At 55.7% G+C, this 17,035-nt stretch overlaps 7 protein-coding genes across 7 annotated transcripts; 3 read left to right on the top strand and 4 right to left on the bottom strand.

Moving 5' to 3' along the window:
• Window positions 1–103: 103 nt before the first annotated feature.
• SLS55_004327 (uncharacterized protein) lies at window positions 104–1,141 on the bottom strand (the record flags this gene model as incomplete). Its single annotated transcript, XM_066775785.1, has 2 exons — window positions 104–1,085; window positions 1,134–1,141. The coding sequence occupies 2 exons, from the start codon at window positions 1,139–1,141 to the stop codon at window positions 104–106; spliced, it is 990 nt and encodes a 329-aa protein (XP_066633666.1).
• A 926-nt stretch (window positions 1,142–2,067) lies between these two features.
• SLS55_004326 (uncharacterized protein) lies at window positions 2,068–5,793 on the bottom strand (the record flags this gene model as incomplete). The annotated part of the gene is made up of 5 exons (XM_066775784.1): window positions 2,068–2,196; window positions 2,253–2,418; window positions 2,502–2,858; window positions 2,911–5,564; window positions 5,620–5,793. 5 exons carry the CDS (start codon window positions 5,791–5,793, stop codon window positions 2,068–2,070), a joined length of 3,480 nt encoding a protein of 1,159 aa, XP_066633665.1.
• A 205-nt stretch (window positions 5,794–5,998) lies between these two features.
• On the top strand, window positions 5,999–7,534 carry SLS55_004325 (uncharacterized protein; the record flags this gene model as incomplete). The annotated part of the gene is made up of 4 exons (XM_066775783.1): window positions 5,999–6,052; window positions 6,107–6,162; window positions 6,214–7,319; window positions 7,377–7,534. The coding sequence occupies 4 exons, from the start codon at window positions 5,999–6,001 to the stop codon at window positions 7,532–7,534; spliced, it is 1,374 nt and encodes a 457-aa protein (XP_066633664.1).
• Window positions 7,535–7,855: 321 nt separating this feature from the next.
• SLS55_004324 (uncharacterized protein) lies at window positions 7,856–9,400 on the bottom strand (the record flags this gene model as incomplete). Its single annotated transcript, XM_066775782.1, has 4 exons — window positions 7,856–8,408; window positions 8,672–9,167; window positions 9,224–9,293; window positions 9,350–9,400. 4 exons carry the CDS (start codon window positions 9,398–9,400, stop codon window positions 7,856–7,858), a joined length of 1,170 nt encoding a protein of 389 aa, XP_066633663.1.
• Window positions 9,401–9,743: 343 nt separating this feature from the next.
• Window positions 9,744–10,605, top strand: RPL6 (60S ribosomal protein eL6; the record flags this gene model as incomplete). The annotated part of the gene is made up of 3 exons (XM_066775781.1): window positions 9,744–9,860; window positions 10,053–10,388; window positions 10,450–10,605. 3 exons carry the CDS (start codon window positions 9,744–9,746, stop codon window positions 10,603–10,605), a joined length of 609 nt encoding a protein of 202 aa, XP_066633662.1.
• An 800-nt stretch (window positions 10,606–11,405) lies between these two features.
• SLS55_004322 (uncharacterized protein) lies at window positions 11,406–12,371 on the bottom strand (the record flags this gene model as incomplete). Its single annotated transcript, XM_066775780.1, has 2 exons — window positions 11,406–11,444; window positions 11,883–12,371. 2 exons carry the CDS (start codon window positions 12,369–12,371, stop codon window positions 11,406–11,408), a joined length of 528 nt encoding a protein of 175 aa, XP_066633661.1.
• A 1,137-nt stretch (window positions 12,372–13,508) lies between these two features.
• SLS55_004321 (uncharacterized protein) lies at window positions 13,509–16,756 on the top strand (the record flags this gene model as incomplete). The annotated part of the gene is made up of 3 exons (XM_066775779.1): window positions 13,509–14,091; window positions 14,626–15,780; window positions 15,834–16,756. The coding sequence occupies 3 exons, from the start codon at window positions 13,509–13,511 to the stop codon at window positions 16,754–16,756; spliced, it is 2,661 nt and encodes an 886-aa protein (XP_066633660.1).
• Window positions 16,757–17,035: the final 279 nt, after the last annotated feature.

The raw sequence follows: 17,035 nt of genomic DNA, 5'->3' as shown, positions 1-17,035 counted from the left end.
ATGGACCAGAAGCCACGCCATGAAAAACATTTAAAGAGATAAAGGCAAGAAACGGATTCCCCTCTGTAGATGCTTCCATTGCTTCGTAGCGACGGCCCCATAATTAAGCCAACCCCAACGCTACCTCGATCGACTTTCTCTCCCGCTGGGCGAACTCTTCCCAAGAGCTCAAATGCACGCCGTAGCTCTTCACCTCATTCAAGTCGACCGTCTCACGAAACTCGTTCCGGAACAGCTCCGACTCAACGAGGACGGTCCTCTGAGCCGTGAGCTCCTCGTCGAAAAATGGCACCACCTTGACCTGCTTCCTGCCGTCGACGGCGTCCGTCAGCTTCTCGGCGATCTGCAGCATGGTCAGGTGTGCGCTCGCGAGGGGCACTATCTTGTCTCGCCACTGCCCGTGCTCGACGAGGGCCCGCGCAGCAAACCGGCCGATGGTGTCGGGGTCCAGACACGACAGCTTCAAGTCTGGGTCGAGCGCAGTGCGCAGCTCGCCCGCCGTAGCGAGGCTTTGGTACATGGCCACTGCGAGGGGGGCGATGAAGTTGGTGAAGAACATGGCGGGCCGGAGAACCGTGCTGCCGTTTGAGAACCCCGCCGCCAGCGTCTCGTCTTCGATTGCCTTCTTGGAGCGCATGTACCACGCCATACCTGGCCAGGCGTCCAGCTCCGCGTGGGCGCGCTCGCTCCCTATGATAGATGCGGAGCTGTAGACGGCACGGGTGATGGTGCCCGCCCTCTTGCAGGCGGCTAGGATGGCACGAGCGTGGCGTAGCTCGGTGTCTGGAGCATCTTTGCTGGGCATGACGTTGATGAAAACGGCGGTGCAAGACTTTGCGGCGGCATCAATGGAGGGTCCGTCGTCGAAATTGCCGGCGAAGAGTTTGACGGAAGGACTTAGGGAGGCCAGAGCCTTGGAGCTGTCCGATGTAGGGTCCCGGACAAGAGCGTGGATAGTCAAGGCAATGTTGCGGTCAGATGCGATTTCAAGGAGAGCGCGGATAGTCGAGCCACCTTGACGGCCGGTTGCACCCGTCACCAGGATAGTGTGCGCCATCTTTTTCTTTAGATGTGGATTGAGGAGGCTGTGATAGAGGTCTGTAGCGGGAACACAGACTAGGCGGGATATTTACATCTGCATCATGCTGTGAGGGGTTGCGGTGTTTTGTCAGCAACGAATCCTACGCCGATCTTTGACGTGGGTAAGACGGAGTTCGGATGCTCCATTATTGGCTTTATTCGGACAGGAAGGAGTAGGATCCTAGCATGGTATTCAAATATAATCAAGAGATCTTTTTTGACGGAGCAATATATTCTGAGACCCATGGACGCTCATGCAATTTGAGGAAATGCGCGTGGATTAAAGTTTTTTCGTCTGTTCAATACGCGAAAGAGCAAAACTCACTATTCCAGGCTTGCCGTTTAGACGTTTTCACTCTCCGAAAGGTACTCAGTGCAGTATCAAGGTGGTTTCCAAGATGTCGACATGGTAGTGGCTTATCATGTGACGGCACCCCGGCAGTCCATATTTACTGTACTGTTTGTTTTTCTAGTATTTTTGTAGAATACGTCGGGTAGGATTCAGCAAAATAGAACGGCATGAAACGAAGTACCCGTTTGAAGGACAGCTGTAAGGTTGCATGTTAGCGGCGAGTGCAGAGTCGATTAACCCTCGGAACCCTCGCACTGGAAGAAGACAACAGGGGCTGCAGTGCCATATTAAGCACTGAAGAGCGAAGGTCTAAGGGTACCTGATTGGCGAAGCAACATTTTGATACCCCTTAGCCGTTGGTCTGTAATAATCTGCCTTCTTTTTTCTCTCACAACTGCTTTGGAAAAGTAAAACCCGCCTGAAATTAGGTTTGCTGGCTTCTAGCGGCGTCTTTCAAGTCGACCAGATCCTTCTTATACGGCCAGGATGACCGAGCAAAGCCTATCACAGCATGGAAAACCAAACCACAGAGCCGCTATATGTGCAAGAGCTTGATTGTACACTCGCCCTACGAGGAGCGGGGTTAACAATACACGAAGCGTGTCAGCGACCATAATGGACTTTCTGAACAAACATCAAACTACCTGAGCCTTTATCCCATCTGCTATGCCCTTCAAATTCTTCGACGGCTGCGACCAATCGTGCCCCTTCAGCTCCTCATTTGCCGAGACCACAAACAATGTCTCCGCGGTTGCGACACGGACCTGCCACCCATGAAAGTCAGTCACTATTGATAATCGCGTTGAGGTCTTTGACGAACCTTAGGGAAAGGATGCAATAACATGCTTGCCAGCTTCGTCCGTACATCATGGTGGATGGCAGGAATATCCGCGAGCCCCCTGTACACGTCGAGCGCGAGGTTGAGCTTCTGCATATTGTTGGATTTGAAATGGGCTTTTTGCACAAGCGACAGGAGATTGCGCCACCTGCAACACAGAGCAACGAGGCACAGAGAGTTAGCATGTGTATCTTCAAGATGCAGGGCAGAAGTGTAAGGTGAATAGCGTACTTGAAGCTACTTCCGACGAGCCGCTGCAACACCTGAGCGTCAAGCAGGAACGCCAAAACCTCAAGCAGTGGTACAATAATTCGGTCGTTAGAAAGGTGAGTCTTGCAAACTTCCAAGACTGTGTTTGCCACATGAAGGAGAGAAAATCTCTCATCCTCGGTTGGAAGCGCTTGAAGGCGCTCAACAAGCGCAAGTCTCGAGGCTTGGACGACAGATTCAGAGCCCATGCCTGCGGAGCTGATATATCCTTCCACGATTGCGAGCCTCGTAGACTCAGCTGTGTTCGTATCAAAGTATTCAATGGCGCGTGTGAAGTACTCGTGAGATGATATCCCAGTGGCGGTGAGCTCAGCTTCGCTTTATTGGTTGTCAGTGGTTTTCTTTACAAAGTTTGATGCAGGTGACTCACGTATCAAAGTACCCTTTCCCATTGTGTTGCAAACATGAAGCTGCCCTCAATCTCACCTTGTCAAGCTTTTCCAATGACAACCTCGTTACGTCGGCGAGAACCCGTGGCTCCTGCTCAAGGCCAGCAAGTAGACCATACTTCCAGGCGCTGTCTACAGCATTGAGACCTTCCAGCCGAACAAGCGAACCAACATCGCCACGCTCGTTGATAGTGTAGTCATTCAGTGCTGTTATGAGCGCATCCGATATTCTGGAGTTCAGTGAGCTTCCAGCAGCCACTGCTACAGCCTCGAAGACCAATTGCAAGCTCTGGAGTGCAACCACACGTGCCTCAATTTCAATTTTCTCCGTGCATCGAGAGGTCAAAAGCTCGATGATCCGCGCGCGGTCGGCATTGTCCGCGACTACTCCGTAGATTGCTCCAATGGCAATAGCATAACCAGAGTCACGTACAGCAGTCCTGACATTTGCCGACTTGAGATGGTTCAGCCATGAATGTACCTCTTCTCTCCGATCGTCAGCATTTAGGAGTAGGGAGACATTGGCAACGGCCGAGGGCACGGTGCGAAGGACAGATTCCTCTGTACGACCGAGACAGAGCCGTAAGGGAGCCATGGCAAGTCTCTTCGAAAAAGGGACCGGGAGGAAGGAGATGTCGTCGCCCAAGCTATTGGTAAGGCCGGCTAGGGCAGCAATGAAAGTGCAGATGGCAGAAGCTGTTAGTTCCGGCCGAAGTGCTGGAGAAGTGAACACCCGCTCGGGAAGGTCGAGTTGGCCGTCGAGAAGACTCCACAGCCCAGCAATTTCCGCAACTTCTGGCCCTTGTAGAGGAGTCGGTTGCTCGATGGAGTGCTCTAAGTCCGAAGTATGCCGGCGGCCGCTTTCCGTTACCAAAGATGCTAACGATAGAATTAAACCGTGACGCTCTTCAACATCTCGGACATGGAGCTTGCACAGCTGATTGCGGACACGCTCAACCATGGTCTTGACGGTGTTAAACGGCTGGATGGTACTTAAGCGGCCTATGGCGTTTGCAGTCGAAACTCTGGAAAGTGTGTCGGGCGACCCAATACCTCGCCATCCAAGCAACCCGGCAGACAAGGAATCCCAGTAGATCTGGCCCAATTGCGCGGCATTGAAGCCAACCTGACTGATGGCACGATCACGTAATCCGACAGCGTGAAAGTCGACGATCTGTACAAGAGGAATACCTTCGAGTACTGTATTGGGGTGTCTCCCGATAAGTTCCTGAAGCGCGGCGGAAGATCCCCGACGGATATTCCCAGCAGGATCCAAGCATGCAGCAACCAAGAGTTCAATGGCCAGGATCTGGGGGATAGACAGCGCCTGGTCGTGTCCTCCTGCAGCACGGATGGAAGTTGTGCTCACTAAGAGAAGTTCATTTGTGGTGTATCTTCTTGACACGGCCCAAATTCCGAAACAGGCAGCATCCCGGACGTTCGTGCCAATAGAACCTCCGGTGGCAGAGCGCTGTTCGAATGTGAGAGCGAGGAGCAGAGCGTTGAGGATGTCGGGAAGTTGATCGGTGGATGGCGCTCTTCGGTAGAGCAGTTGAGAGAGTGCAAGCGTGAGGCCATGCCAGCGAAGAGCATTGACAGCGCTGAGATTCCTGGCAGAGCCTTCCCACAAGACGTCTTCATTGAGACAGCCCAGAATGGCCTCGATGACTTCGGCACCAAGCTCCGGCTCGAGCTTCATGGTGATGACACTGAGTGCCTTGCTTGCTGCATACCTTACAGGGGAGTCTCCGTCACCGACGGTTTGCAGCAAGAAATCTATGACCTCCTCCAATACCGCAGACGAGTCCTCAGGCGAATCAGATTGTAAGTAGTGAGTGACGATATGGCGGAACGTCTTGATAACAAGCTTTCTCGCAACAGCGGACGATTTGACAAATTCAAGATTTCCTTGGTTGACGATGAAATCACATGCCTTGTAGATATCCATGAGGAAATCTCCCAGTTCGTCCTTGTTCGCGGATGCAACAAGACCACTCAGAAAAGTCAAGACACCCAGACAGGTGTGGATATCAGACACGCTCTCGGTCGTGTTGCTGAAGAACGACAAAGCCCACTTGACGAGAGACTCCAGCAGGCCTACTTTGCGCATGTCGGGCCGTAAAGACAGTCGCACAAGGAGGCCCGCAGCAGCATCGCGCTCCCGCGTCGCGCATTTGAGATGGTCAATGCATATCGGAATGATCCGGTTTACGACGCCGGGTAAATTATCCGGCAGGGTGATGCCAGTACGCTGGTGAGCGGTTGCTGCAGGCTGGCCAGATGATATGGAGGCCAAGTCGAAAGGAGCAAGCATGAGATGCGAGAGCCAAAGCAAGGCTACAAATTTCTCTTCCCAGACGAGGAATTCGCCGCCAAGTCCTTTCTCAAAGTGGTCAAGGATGGGCTCCAAGTAGCGGGGCTCATTGTTGAGGAAGCCTACAATGACCTTCTGGCCACGAACCTTGCAGAGGATGTACAAGACTCGCGAAACGGCCAGCGGAAGAGGGACAGCTTTGGACTTGATGGGCGTGCCCGTAGACTGGAGCAGATACTCCAAGTAAGCATCAACCAGTTGCGGTACAACGTATCTCAAGTGCGTGTCGAGCAGCTGCGGCTCTTCTTGGAATGGCTCAATCTTGACCAATGGTCAGCAACAGCCCCTGTGGAATGCGAGAATAGAGGAGCCGTACAAAGGACAGAAGGCGATCCAGGTCTCGCTGTCGCACTACACGGTGGACACGGCGACGTCCTGTGGGTACGGGGGTAGTTTTCCATGTGACCTTTTCCAAGGACGAGCGTAGATCAGACAACAGGCCAACGGAGGCTCGCTGAAGCCTGATGTCTTCATCGTCGTTGGCATCCATGGAGATTCAAAGCGAGACTTGGTCGGCAGGGGTGACCGGGGACGGAGGAGCAGTGGAGGGCGGGCGGAGCTGGAGTGCTTGGCGTGGGGCGCGACGCGGGCGCGCGACTGCTCCACCGACGCGACTTCCCGCGTCTGAACATTTCCAACAGCTCGCTGCCAACCCCCTCAACGCAACTCTGGGTCTTTCGACTGGCGCCCTCACCATGGATCGGTACAAGGACCACCTGGCAGCCCGCGTGCTCCAGGAATCCCGCCCTGTATGCTCCAAGACACACTTGCGCGACTTTACAGCATACTGACTTTGGCCGCAGATCACCTACAAGCTGTTGAGCCGTGAGCTGAAGGTCCATGTTCACCAAGCGAAACAGTACGAAGCGCACCTTTCTTTGTGTCCTCCATAGCTGACCCTCTCGTCTAGGATGCTCTACCACTTCCATGCAACAGAGAATCAGAAAAGGCCCGGTTCCGTTCACGCTACCTACATCATCACCGGCACGAAGCATCCTGGCCACCTCACACAAACCAATGGCCACGCCGATGAGGATGTGCCCATGCGCAGCAGTCCAATTCCCAGCTCGTTACCCGATGCCCCCGCCGAGGATGAGCAAAGCCGGCTGAAGGTCACATCCATAAAGTTGGTGAGGGAGGAAGATGTGGACAAGGCCAAGGAGCAGTTCGAAGAGATTACCTCCCTCCATGTCTACAGCTTGGAACCTGGCCCTTTGAAGGATCTCCAGGTCCTCTCCGATTGCACTCGCGAGACAGCTAAGAAGTGTGCCGACGAGGATCCGCTGCAGGCGTGGGAAACCTACGGCTCCATACGCTACCCGCACGCAAGGAGAAGGACACCAGGAATCAAGCCTCAGACCCCAGCACCTGTTGCCACAAATGCCGCCGCGAAGGTCGCTCCCCGCCCGAGTACCACTGCAGTTTCGAAACAAGAAGAAGTGCAATCCAAGACCAACGACTCGCAAAAACCTTCCCGTTCGTCTACCCCGCAAGTCGATGCCGCGGCGTTACCAAACAAGAAGGCCAACAGGGCAAGCTTGAAGAAGGAGGCTTCCAACATCTTCGCGTCGTTCGCAAAGACACAGCCAAAGAAGAAAGCAGCTGAGTCAGGAACTTTAACGCCAGCCACGAAGTCGGCAGAGCAGAGCCAAGCAGAAGATGAGCCAATGAAGGACGCTTCGGACGAGGAAGGAGAGGATGACGACGTGGTTATCACTGGGACGAACAAGAAGTCTAAGGAGGAGACGGCTGAGGCCATGAAGAAGGCTCGGGCTGAGCGAGAGGCGAGAGACAGGAAGCTGCGGGACATGATGGACGAAGACGACGATGATGCGAGTATGCAGGATGCGCCTACACCTGCACTCGAGGAATCTGAGGAGCAAAGCGAGGGCGCACCTGCACAGCCCGAACCGGAGCCGGAGAAGAAGGAGGAAATCACGGTCGCCAACGGCCGCAGACGGGGACGCAGACGCGTCATGAAGAAGAGGACGTACAGGGACGATGACGGATACTTTGGTGAGTTTTCCCTTTGGCCACAACTGATGCGCACCTACTAACCACCCGTTTCCATAGTTACAAAAGAAGAGCAAGTCTGGGAGTCTTTCTCGGAAGACGAGCCTCAGCCCAAGAAGTCCAAGCCTACGCCCGCGATCACAGCAAAGCCTAGAAAGGGTGGCGGAAAACAAGGCCAAGGAAGCATCATGTCTTTCTTCGCAAAGAAGCCGTCTTAATAGACAGTAACAGAATACTCTGTCTGGGCATCGACTAGATGAAGAACATCTCAGCGAAGATTGGCAACGGGAGTAGTAACGTATGGTGATTGCAGGTCGAACACGCATATGCTGAGGCGTATGTAAAATAATACACATCAGATACCCTGGCCGCAATGTTCAGACTTCCGCTAATTGCTTGCGCTATTGCTATCAGTGACCGCCATACAAATTGGGTATGATTTTCAAGGCCAGCAAAGTGTCCTCCACGCTCTCCATGAGTAGCAAGGGTTATTGCACGTGATAATTCTCGTGGCGTGGTCAACCGCGGCATGAATGTTTTCAGTCAACATCCATCCTTCCCGATCCGCCCTGCTTTTCTTCATCCTCCGCCGTCTTCTTGACACCCTTTAGAAATGCTTCCACGGCATCGCCGCCGCCCAGGGGAACACCGCTGTGACGCATATAGCCTCCATTCTCTACCTTGATCTTCAAGGCCTCACTGACACTTGGCAGACCGCCATCCCTCAGAGCCACCGTCAAGCTAGACAAGCTCTGGTGTAGCTGCGGAGAGCGAAGAACACGCTTGAGAATGTCCTTCTTCTGTGAAATGCTGAGCGCCTGAATGGCAGCCTGGACCGTCTCGGAGTTGGGATCGGCGTCGGAGAGGTCGGCGGCTTCTTGAGAGAGGAGGAGGATAGCGGGAGGGAGGTTCGAGAGGAGCGCGTCGATGAGAGAGGGATCGCCAGATTCGATTATGGGGATAGTGTTGGAGGACGAAAGGAGATCGGCGAGCGTCGTAAACAGGCTACCCTGAGGCTGCGATTGGGAGGCACCGCCACCGGAATTGAGGGAATTGAGGAAGTTCTGAACGATTGCTGATGCATCGTTCTGCCTACCACTTGTGAAAAGTTAGCATCGCGGTCTTCAAAAGTGGCGATGTGAGACATGAGCGTAGCTTGGGCTTGAGGTGCGGGGCCGAGACAGCGTCACAACATGTGCGTGACCTTCCGCGATCGATTCACTCTCTACGTAACACAAGTCGGACAATGGAAGCGCTGTCTTCGAGCAGCTTCTACACCAACGACGAAGCACCAATCTTGTTATGCCCCGGTAACGCCATGCCAAGACGCCTCATGAAATCGAGAAGTAACCTACGCTCGAGCTCCGTCAGCACCTCCCTCACGGGCCTCCTCGCCCTCTTCCCTAACATCCCCGCCGGTAGCGCCGGCACCAGCGCCGCCACTGCCTTGTCCGTGATGCTCGTTGCCAGGAGCATCTTCCATTGTTTCGTCGTCATCCCCGCCACGAGGGTTCTGGACCTGGCGTAGCTCATCCTGAACATCAATCTCCTCGCCAGAGAGCAACATGTCGACAATCTGGCCGATCTTCAGGTCTCTCGGGCTAAACCAGTTGGCGTCGCCGCTAGGATGCTGACTCTTGGATTGCAGCCAGAAGAGATGACGCTGCGAGCTGGAGGAGAACTTGAGAGCAAAGATGCGACCGTCGGTCGGGGATTTGAGATTGTCGGAGTTGGAGTTGTCCTCCTTGCCGGTGTAGGGGACGAAGGAGCCGTCGCCGGGAATCATGAGCAGGTCAAGTTCAGGGTCGTTGACCGACGCCGACCGCGGGCGCCAGCAGAAGTGGCAAAGCTCTGGGAAGCTGTTAGAAGCGCGAAACACCAAAGACAAAGGTGACAGCAGGCCGTACCATCGCCGATGTAGAGGTAGATGTAGCCGGGCGTCGACACGGCCTTGACCTTCCAAGGGTTGGAGCTGGTCTGCAACAGGCATCAGTTATTGGGATCGCGGGGAGAACGGAGTGGGAACAACTGACGTCGACGTCGCACTTGCCGGCCTTGAAGGTGATCAGCGGGGCTATCGACATGGTGGATGTGTGGAGTAGTGGAGGAGTTGGGGGGGAGAGGTGAGGCTGAAGCTCGCACAAGCACAAGCAACCTTCGGTGGATCGAAGGCAACGTCAAGCTCCAGTCGCGTTGCGCTGCTGCAGCTCGCCCGCGGCGGAGCGCACAGGCCCGGATGACCTCTTGGCGGCATCATTGCGGGCCAATCACGCCCTGCTCGGCTCGGACCCGGAAAAACTGGCCCGGAATCCGCTCACCACACGATCAATTTGAACTTCGCTTGCGAGTATTGTGACGGGCTTGACGACGACGACTCAACCACCCACCGACCCTACCCCTTCCGGATTATCCAAAACACCATCCGAAATGTCGGCTCCCCAGGCATCGACCAAGAAGTTCGGAAAGGGCGAGCGGACCATCCCTCACCACACCGAGAAGGCCGCCAAGTACTACCCGGCTGAGGATGAGCAGCAGCCCCGCAAGGTACGCGCATTCGAACGAGAGCAGTGTGGAAAAGAGGAGGAATCGCAGGATTTGCTTGGTTGGACTTGCAATTCGCGGCGATGAGCGCCTGCATTGCGCACTTAGCCCGAGCTCGTAGCAATGCTCCGAGTTGGCGATATGTGGACCGCACAACAGCAACAACAGAAAGCTGACGCAGCTATTTCTCTGCAGGTTCGCAAGGCCATTCGTCCCGCCAAGACGCGTGCCTCGCTCCAGCCCGGCACCGTCCTGATCCTCCTGGCCGGTCGTTTCCGCGGCAAGCGCGTCGTCCTCCTCAAGCACCTGCCCCAGGGTGTTCTTCTCGTCACCGGTCCCTTCAAGGTCAACGGCGTCCCTCTCAGGAGAGTCAACGCCCGCTATGTCATCGCCACCTCCACCAAGGTCGACCTGAGCGGCATCGACTCCGGCGTCGTTGACAAGGTTGGCGCCGACGGTTACTTCGTCAAGGACAAGAAGGAGAAGAAGGCCAGCGAGGAGGCTTTCTTCAAGCAGGGCGAGAAGGCTGAGGTCAGTAGCGCAGGAGCATTTCTCGAAGAATCGGCGGAGGACGCAGACTGACAGATAATAGGCTCGCAAGCCCGCCAGCGCCCGCGTTGAGGACCAGAGGTCAGTCGACAAGGCCATCCTTGCCAACATCAAGAAGAGCGACCCCTACCTCCTGAGCTACCTTAGCTCCACCTTCAGCCTGCGCAAGGGTGACAAGCCCCACGCTATGGTTTTCTAAGCGATCCGTCGGAGGAGTCTGGGATGACGTGGATGAGTGGATGCGGATATCCAACAACCGGCTTGCTGCGGCCGTAATAGCAGGTTTTCATGGCACGGCGATGGTTAAGGAGGGTTCGGTCTGCATTTCCAGAGATATTGTACTGCGAGGCTGAATTCCACAAAAACATCCGAGATGCTACCTGGCGCTTCTGGTTCTCTATTCAAATGACACAAAAAGAATGGACATTGAAGGGCTTTAGAGCAAATACACAAAACGAGACTCCCAACACCAAGGACGGCATCCGAGAATGCCTCTGATTTATCAAATCTCCCTCGCAGGTTTCATACTCGTCCTTTCTTATTTCCGTCACTTCTTTCCCTTTCCTTTAATCCGTCTGTTTTTAATCATTGAACCCAGGTTGTCCACAGCATCATTAGCATCGTCAAGCGCTCTGCTCGTCTTCTCCGGCACGTGGTGCTTCTCCAGCTCGTCCCGCATATCCTCCACGACATCACCGCCGATCGTCGTTCCGTGAACCCAGTCCAAAAGGCCCCACGGCGCGTAATTACCTTGACCACCTGTCAGAAGATGGGCATCAGCGCGCCTCGCCATCCCGCTCAAGACGATCGTCGATGGCAATACGGAGTATCCGGAGTACACGAGCAGCTCTTCCACCGAGACTAGCGCAAGCAGCAATTGAAATGTTAAGATGTGGAAGCGGAAGATGACGGCGGGTAGGTAAACGGGCAGCCAGCGGTGTAGCAGCCATGCAATCGGATGGTCGTAGTTTGCGACGAATGAGTACGGCGCCCGGATGCTCAATTGCCAGTTTCGATGCCATCGCGCGATACGCGATCCTGGTGCGTGGAGGACGTGCCGATGAATGTAATATTGCAGGATCTATGCCAAGCGTGAGCTGAGTGCACGGTTTGACTAATGTCCGTCAGGCAGCAAGATGACCACGGTAGGGCAATGGCACAGCAGGTTGCAGATGAATTGAGCCCACCCACATCTGTCTCGCAAAGATATTGCACCATACCGACGTGGGTAATTCAATTCAATATCCGGACATGGATGCGAGTCTTCAATGCCGACTAACCCGTCCAGATGTTGGATTTAAATGCCCACGTAGTAAGTGTAGCGTCCTCGGCGTGGCTCAGAGGGGCTCAGATGGTTCAAGTGTTCTGTACCCTGCTGTGATGGCGCTGTTTGCAGTTTGCGGGATGCCGACTTGCGGGGACAGCTTCTTGCTGCCCTCTGAATGTGCTTCCGTAAAAATAAAAATTTAAACTTACACCTCTGATGAGAAGTCCTTTGGCAATGTCCTTGGCTAGCCCCCACGGGAGTGGCAGCCTCGTCACGATCTTGAGCGCACTTTTCATGCGCAGTCCTCGCGTTAACACCAAGTCAATGCCCACCTGGAACGCAATGCCGAGCAGCACATTGAAGATACTCCAGGCGGCAACTTTTACGACGCCTTTACGACCCTTGGTTCCTTTCGTGCCACTACGGCCCGGCAGTGCAATCTCGCCCTGCGCCTTGATGGCGACGGAAAGGCTGGGCACTGCAGCGTCGAATAAGAGGAACAGCGAGGACGGCAGGATGTAAAAGAGGAGGCGTACAGCGAGCGTGCCGAAACCCTCGACGCGCAAGGGCGGGTGCGACAGAACCAGGGTCGACCATGTTAGGTAGAAGAACAGCAGATTGAGCGAGGTGCTGTAGTTGGAGTAGATCGGGAGGAAGGCGGCACTGAGCAACGGGAGGCCGAGCAGCGTGTCCAGCATGACGGCGAGCGCGAGTAGCAGCGGCAGGTGGGAAGCAATGGCAGTCCAGTCCTGGTGTTGAACGCTCCAGTTTCCGTTCAGGTGATGACAAGCTGTCGTGATCGGTGGAGATTAATCGGGGAGGACCGCGCAGTTGCACGGCTCCAGTACGCACTGGCGCGACCAGAGGCTTGAAAGGCACGTGGAGGATTTGGAGCTGCCACGGAAGCTAGGTGGAAAGGTGAGGTTGAGGAATGACAGGGAGAGGAACACAAGGAGACATTGTACATGGAAGTGCTATCTGCGGGGTCGTGATAAGCAGCGAGGTTGGAAGCTTGGTGTTGCAACTTGCAGGGTCAGGCCGATGACGACAATCAGGCCGCAGCATGTGCCTGCACAAGCGGCCCCATGCTGACCGCCCGGAGCACGCGACGAATGGAGCTCTGGCGAGTCCGAGCGCTTGCCATGCACGCGTTTCTCTCGCTTCGCAGCATTAATTTGGCGTCTTAAATGCGCCCTCCTAGCCGTAACGGTGCATCCTTCTGCTGGAACTCCCGATGGCGGGTTGACGACAGGGCAGGCGGTCGGCAGTATTTCCCGAATCCTCCTTATTCTGCTCCGGCGAAGAAAAAGTAAGGGACGGCACGGAAGCACAACTGTCACCCCGCAGGCACTGCGACAGGATCCATGTCGCACTGAGCCCCGAGCGCAGACATCGAAACACTCGGCAAGGCGCTTCACCCGCTGTTGCAGAGCGGCCTGGGCGAGAAAAACTTCCATGCGGACCTGCTATGCGCGGCGGATGCAATTTCAGTAGCAGGTGTAGCGCAGGCTGGCGCGCCCGCACCCCTGTATCGCTCCGTCGATCGAATGCTCGTGCGGGCTCACCCTGACTACGAATAATAACCAACCGCAACGCCCCTCGTGGTGTGAATTGACCCGCCTGTCCACCGCGCTGCTCGCTCCAGCTCACTGCGGCGCCTGTGGCAGCGCCTCCGCTCCCTCGTCCTCGCGCGTTCTTTGCGACACAACCATGCAGCCAGCTCCCACCGCACTCGCAGCCGCCGTCAGTGGAAGCTACACCCCTACCGCAGTCCACCGCGCCTGCTGATTCCATTCCGCCGTCCCTTGCGTCGCTCCCTCCTCCGCCCGCCAGCCATGGAAGACCCGTCGCCCGTAACCCCGCTGCAGAACGGGCGCGCTTCGAGCGCCAATCCCAAGCGCCGTTCCCTGCCCGCGTCCACGTCCGCTCCCCGAGAAGGCCGCCCCCGCCGCTCGCCCAACCACATCCGCCCAAACCCTGCGTCGCCCGAGGTCATATCGTCGCTGATCGACTCCCTATCCGCCATTTCGCTGCCGGCACAAGACCACTTCGAGAATCTGCCGCGCATCGGTGCAGATGGCGAGAGCTACTCGGTCCCTGCCAGCCCAGTGGCATGGCAGCCTGGCTTTCCGAACGGCACCCGGGGCTTTGGCGTCGAATACGGGGTACATAGGCATCAACGGTGGGAGGAGGAAAGTGCGGACTTCGACGAGGCCGCTGAACCGCCGGTCATTAAGACGGCCCCACCGCCTTCAGGCTATTCGCCGGTTACCGCTCCGAAGGGGCACAAGCGCGACAGGGAAGGCAGCTCGCTCAAGAACTACATCCTTTCCACCTCCAAGAGCTGCAGCTCGCTGAATTCGAAGCACTCGAGCACCAAGGATGATGCAAGCAGCATCGCCAGCAGCATAACGCGCGGTCTACGTCGCCACTCCACAAATAGCAGGGCTTCACTGGAAAGCAAGCGCAGCGCAACCAAAACACGCAGCCTATGCTATGCGAGCTCGCGCGAGAGACTACGGAGCCGCGACAGCGACTCGATTGGTCTCAGCAGCCCGCCGTCGGCCCTGTGGTCACCCACCAAGAGTACCTCGGGCCCGCCGAGCCCGAGAAAACGGTCTCTGCAGTCCTTGAGAGGCTCCAGGATCGACGAGGCTCCTTGTGAAGGGCCTTCCACACCTGAACGGAAGTCGCGGCCTAAGCCAACACCCATCAACACCACCCCCGGTCCCGCCGAAATAGAAGAGCGCGGTCCAAGATGGCCTGATGATTCAATCCCTTCAAGGACTTCTAGTCTCCGTCATCAGTCTCAAAGCCCAGCCAAACACAGACGCATAAGTTCGAGATCTCGGAGCAGGACACAGTCCAAAACAAGGACCGTCATTGAGGAAGACGAACCAATGGAGCCGTCGCCTGAGCCGCAAGGTAAAGGGAAAGAAAAAGAAATATCAGACGAACCAGAGCACGAGGAAGACACTCAGGTGACTAGACGCATCAAGGAGCTCAAGAGACAGAAAGAACTTCGGGACAGAGAATTCGGAAATCTACACCTCAACGTTGGCGACGACGCCCAGGAGCCTTCCCGCCTGTCCACCACTAGCATGAGAACGCCGCTTTCCCCCATCACCCGTGCACTAGAGTGGGAGCAGCAGCGGCCCATCGAAGAGTCTCTTGCAAAGGCTCACAGAATGCTTGGCCTTGCGCCAACCGAAATACGACGCTCATTGACGAGCCCCTTACCCCTAGGGGATAGTGCACATCCCGCTCAACCGGAACAGAACGGGGGGCCAAAAAATAGCATCGAGGAGGAACTCCCGATAGACTACAAGCTCGCGTTGCAGTCGCTAGGCCGGAGTGAGAGTGAAAAGGCCGCATTGAGTAATCCGAGCAATCGCCTTTCGCTCTCATCCATGGGACGCAGCCACACCATCGCGGGCCGTCCCTCGGCTGGCAGCAGTAGCACATCAGCCATGATGCAAGACCGCAACAAAAGGTCGCTGGAGGAGGCAGCACAAAAGCTGGATCTGCACATCAACTTCGAAAGCTCGACGGAATCCCGAACACCCTCTCGAGCGGCTAGCACCGAATCGGCGCCGTGCTCACGGCAGTCGCTCTTTGTACCGCCGACAGCAGGTTTGAAACGGTCCAATTCGAGCGCTAACGCCAAGAAGAAGCGGTGGTCGCATCCAGACATTCCCTTGAAGGCTGAACAGAAACACAACGCAAAAGTCGATCAGGTGAAGAGGGATTCGATGCAGGTCAAATCACCACTCAAGTCGCCGCAGGTCCCGGAAGCTGTTATGGAGGAGCCTCTTCGCCCCACTAGTGGGGATTCGATTGACGACGATGTCGATGCTTTCTTGTATTCGCCTCGCCTGACGCAAAAAGTACGCGAACCGAACACCGGACGGACTATTTGCTTTTCTGAGGTCGGCGACCCGAATGGCTTCGCCATCTTTGTCTGTGTTGGAATGGGATTGACTCGCTACGTTACCGCTTTCTACGATGAGTTGGCAACGACTCTCAAGCTGAGATTGATCACTCCGGATCGACCGGGCGTTGGGGAGTCTCAGTCAGATCCCCATGGAACGCCCCTTAGTTGGCCGGGTAAGTTCGAAGAAGGTTCTGAAGTGTACTGATCACTAACAAACTCCGTTTAGATGACGTTCTTTGCATTTGCCAAGCGCTTAAGATCACCAAGTTCTCTATCATGGCGCACTCAGCTGGTGCGATCTACGCACTGGCAACAGCACTGCGCATGCCACAACACATCCGCGGCCGCGTGCATCTCCTCGCCCCATGGATTCCGCCGTCGCAGATGACTGCAGTTGGTCTCCCTGTGAATGCACAGACGCCGGAGCGACAGCTTCCACGGTCACAGCGTCTATTGCGCGTTCTCCCGACTCCGCTGTTGAAAGTGGCCAACTCCAGTTTCATGAGTGCAACTTCGGCCAGCCTCACCCGAAGTGTACCGAAATCACCCCAGCGGGTCAAACGCAAGAGTTATATTGCAGCCCAACAGGCTCCGGCAGCCCGCGTGTCAGTTGCGGCAAACAAGAACCGGGAGTCAATGATGTTGATGGACCGCGTGTTACCCAATGGTAGTGCTCTTGAGGTAGCCGCCAATGACCCGGACGATCCGAACCACGCAGTGGCAGCGCAGGCGAAGGCGGCTATGACGATGGTGGAGCAAGAACGACGTCGTGAATACGACACGAGACTTACTCTATCGGTGTGGGATTTGGCGACCACGAACGCAAACCCTGCTGTCGACTTGCTCGTATGTCTCGAACGCACACAACCGATTGGGTTCCGGTACGTGGACATCACTCGGGCTGTTGTGATACACCATGGTAGCCGGGACACGCGCGTACCGGTTGAGAACGTCAAGTGGCTCGGCCGCACGATGAAGCGCTGCGAGGTGCGCATCCTCGAGGGCGAGAATCACGGACTCATGGCCAGCGCAGTGGTCATGGGCAATGTGCTCACCGAAATGGCAAGGGAGTGGGAGGACTGGACGGCGGTGGTGAAGGAAAGCCGCAGCCGCGACAATCTGCGAGCACAATTCAGTAATGGCTCATGAGGAGTTCAACCTCGATTTTATCCCTTGTCTGCATGGGGCCGACGGACCAACCAAGGCCTTTTTCTTCCTCAACACTGTCCCGCTGTGTCCAGCTGGTTTCATTTGTCGGGAATTTTGTCGGTCGGATTTTCTTTCGATTTTTGGTTTGTTGCTGTTGGATTTTGGATTGTATACCCCGAGAGATACCGTTTTATCTTGCGTTGAGTGGTGTTGTGAGCCAAGATCAGAAGCCGTCACTTGCTTTCACATCTGACGCTATTTCGTGACATTCGCTAGCAA

The sequence above is a fragment of the Diplodia seriata genome, assembly GCF_021436955.1.
Source record: "Diplodia seriata strain FDS-637 chromosome Unknown scaffold_4, whole genome shotgun sequence".
In the NCBI taxonomy this organism is placed as follows: Eukaryota; Fungi; Ascomycota; class Dothideomycetes; order Botryosphaeriales; family Botryosphaeriaceae; genus Diplodia; species Diplodia seriata.
The sequence above is the reverse complement of the archived record's forward strand: the minus strand, read 5'-3'. Positions and strand labels throughout refer to the sequence as shown.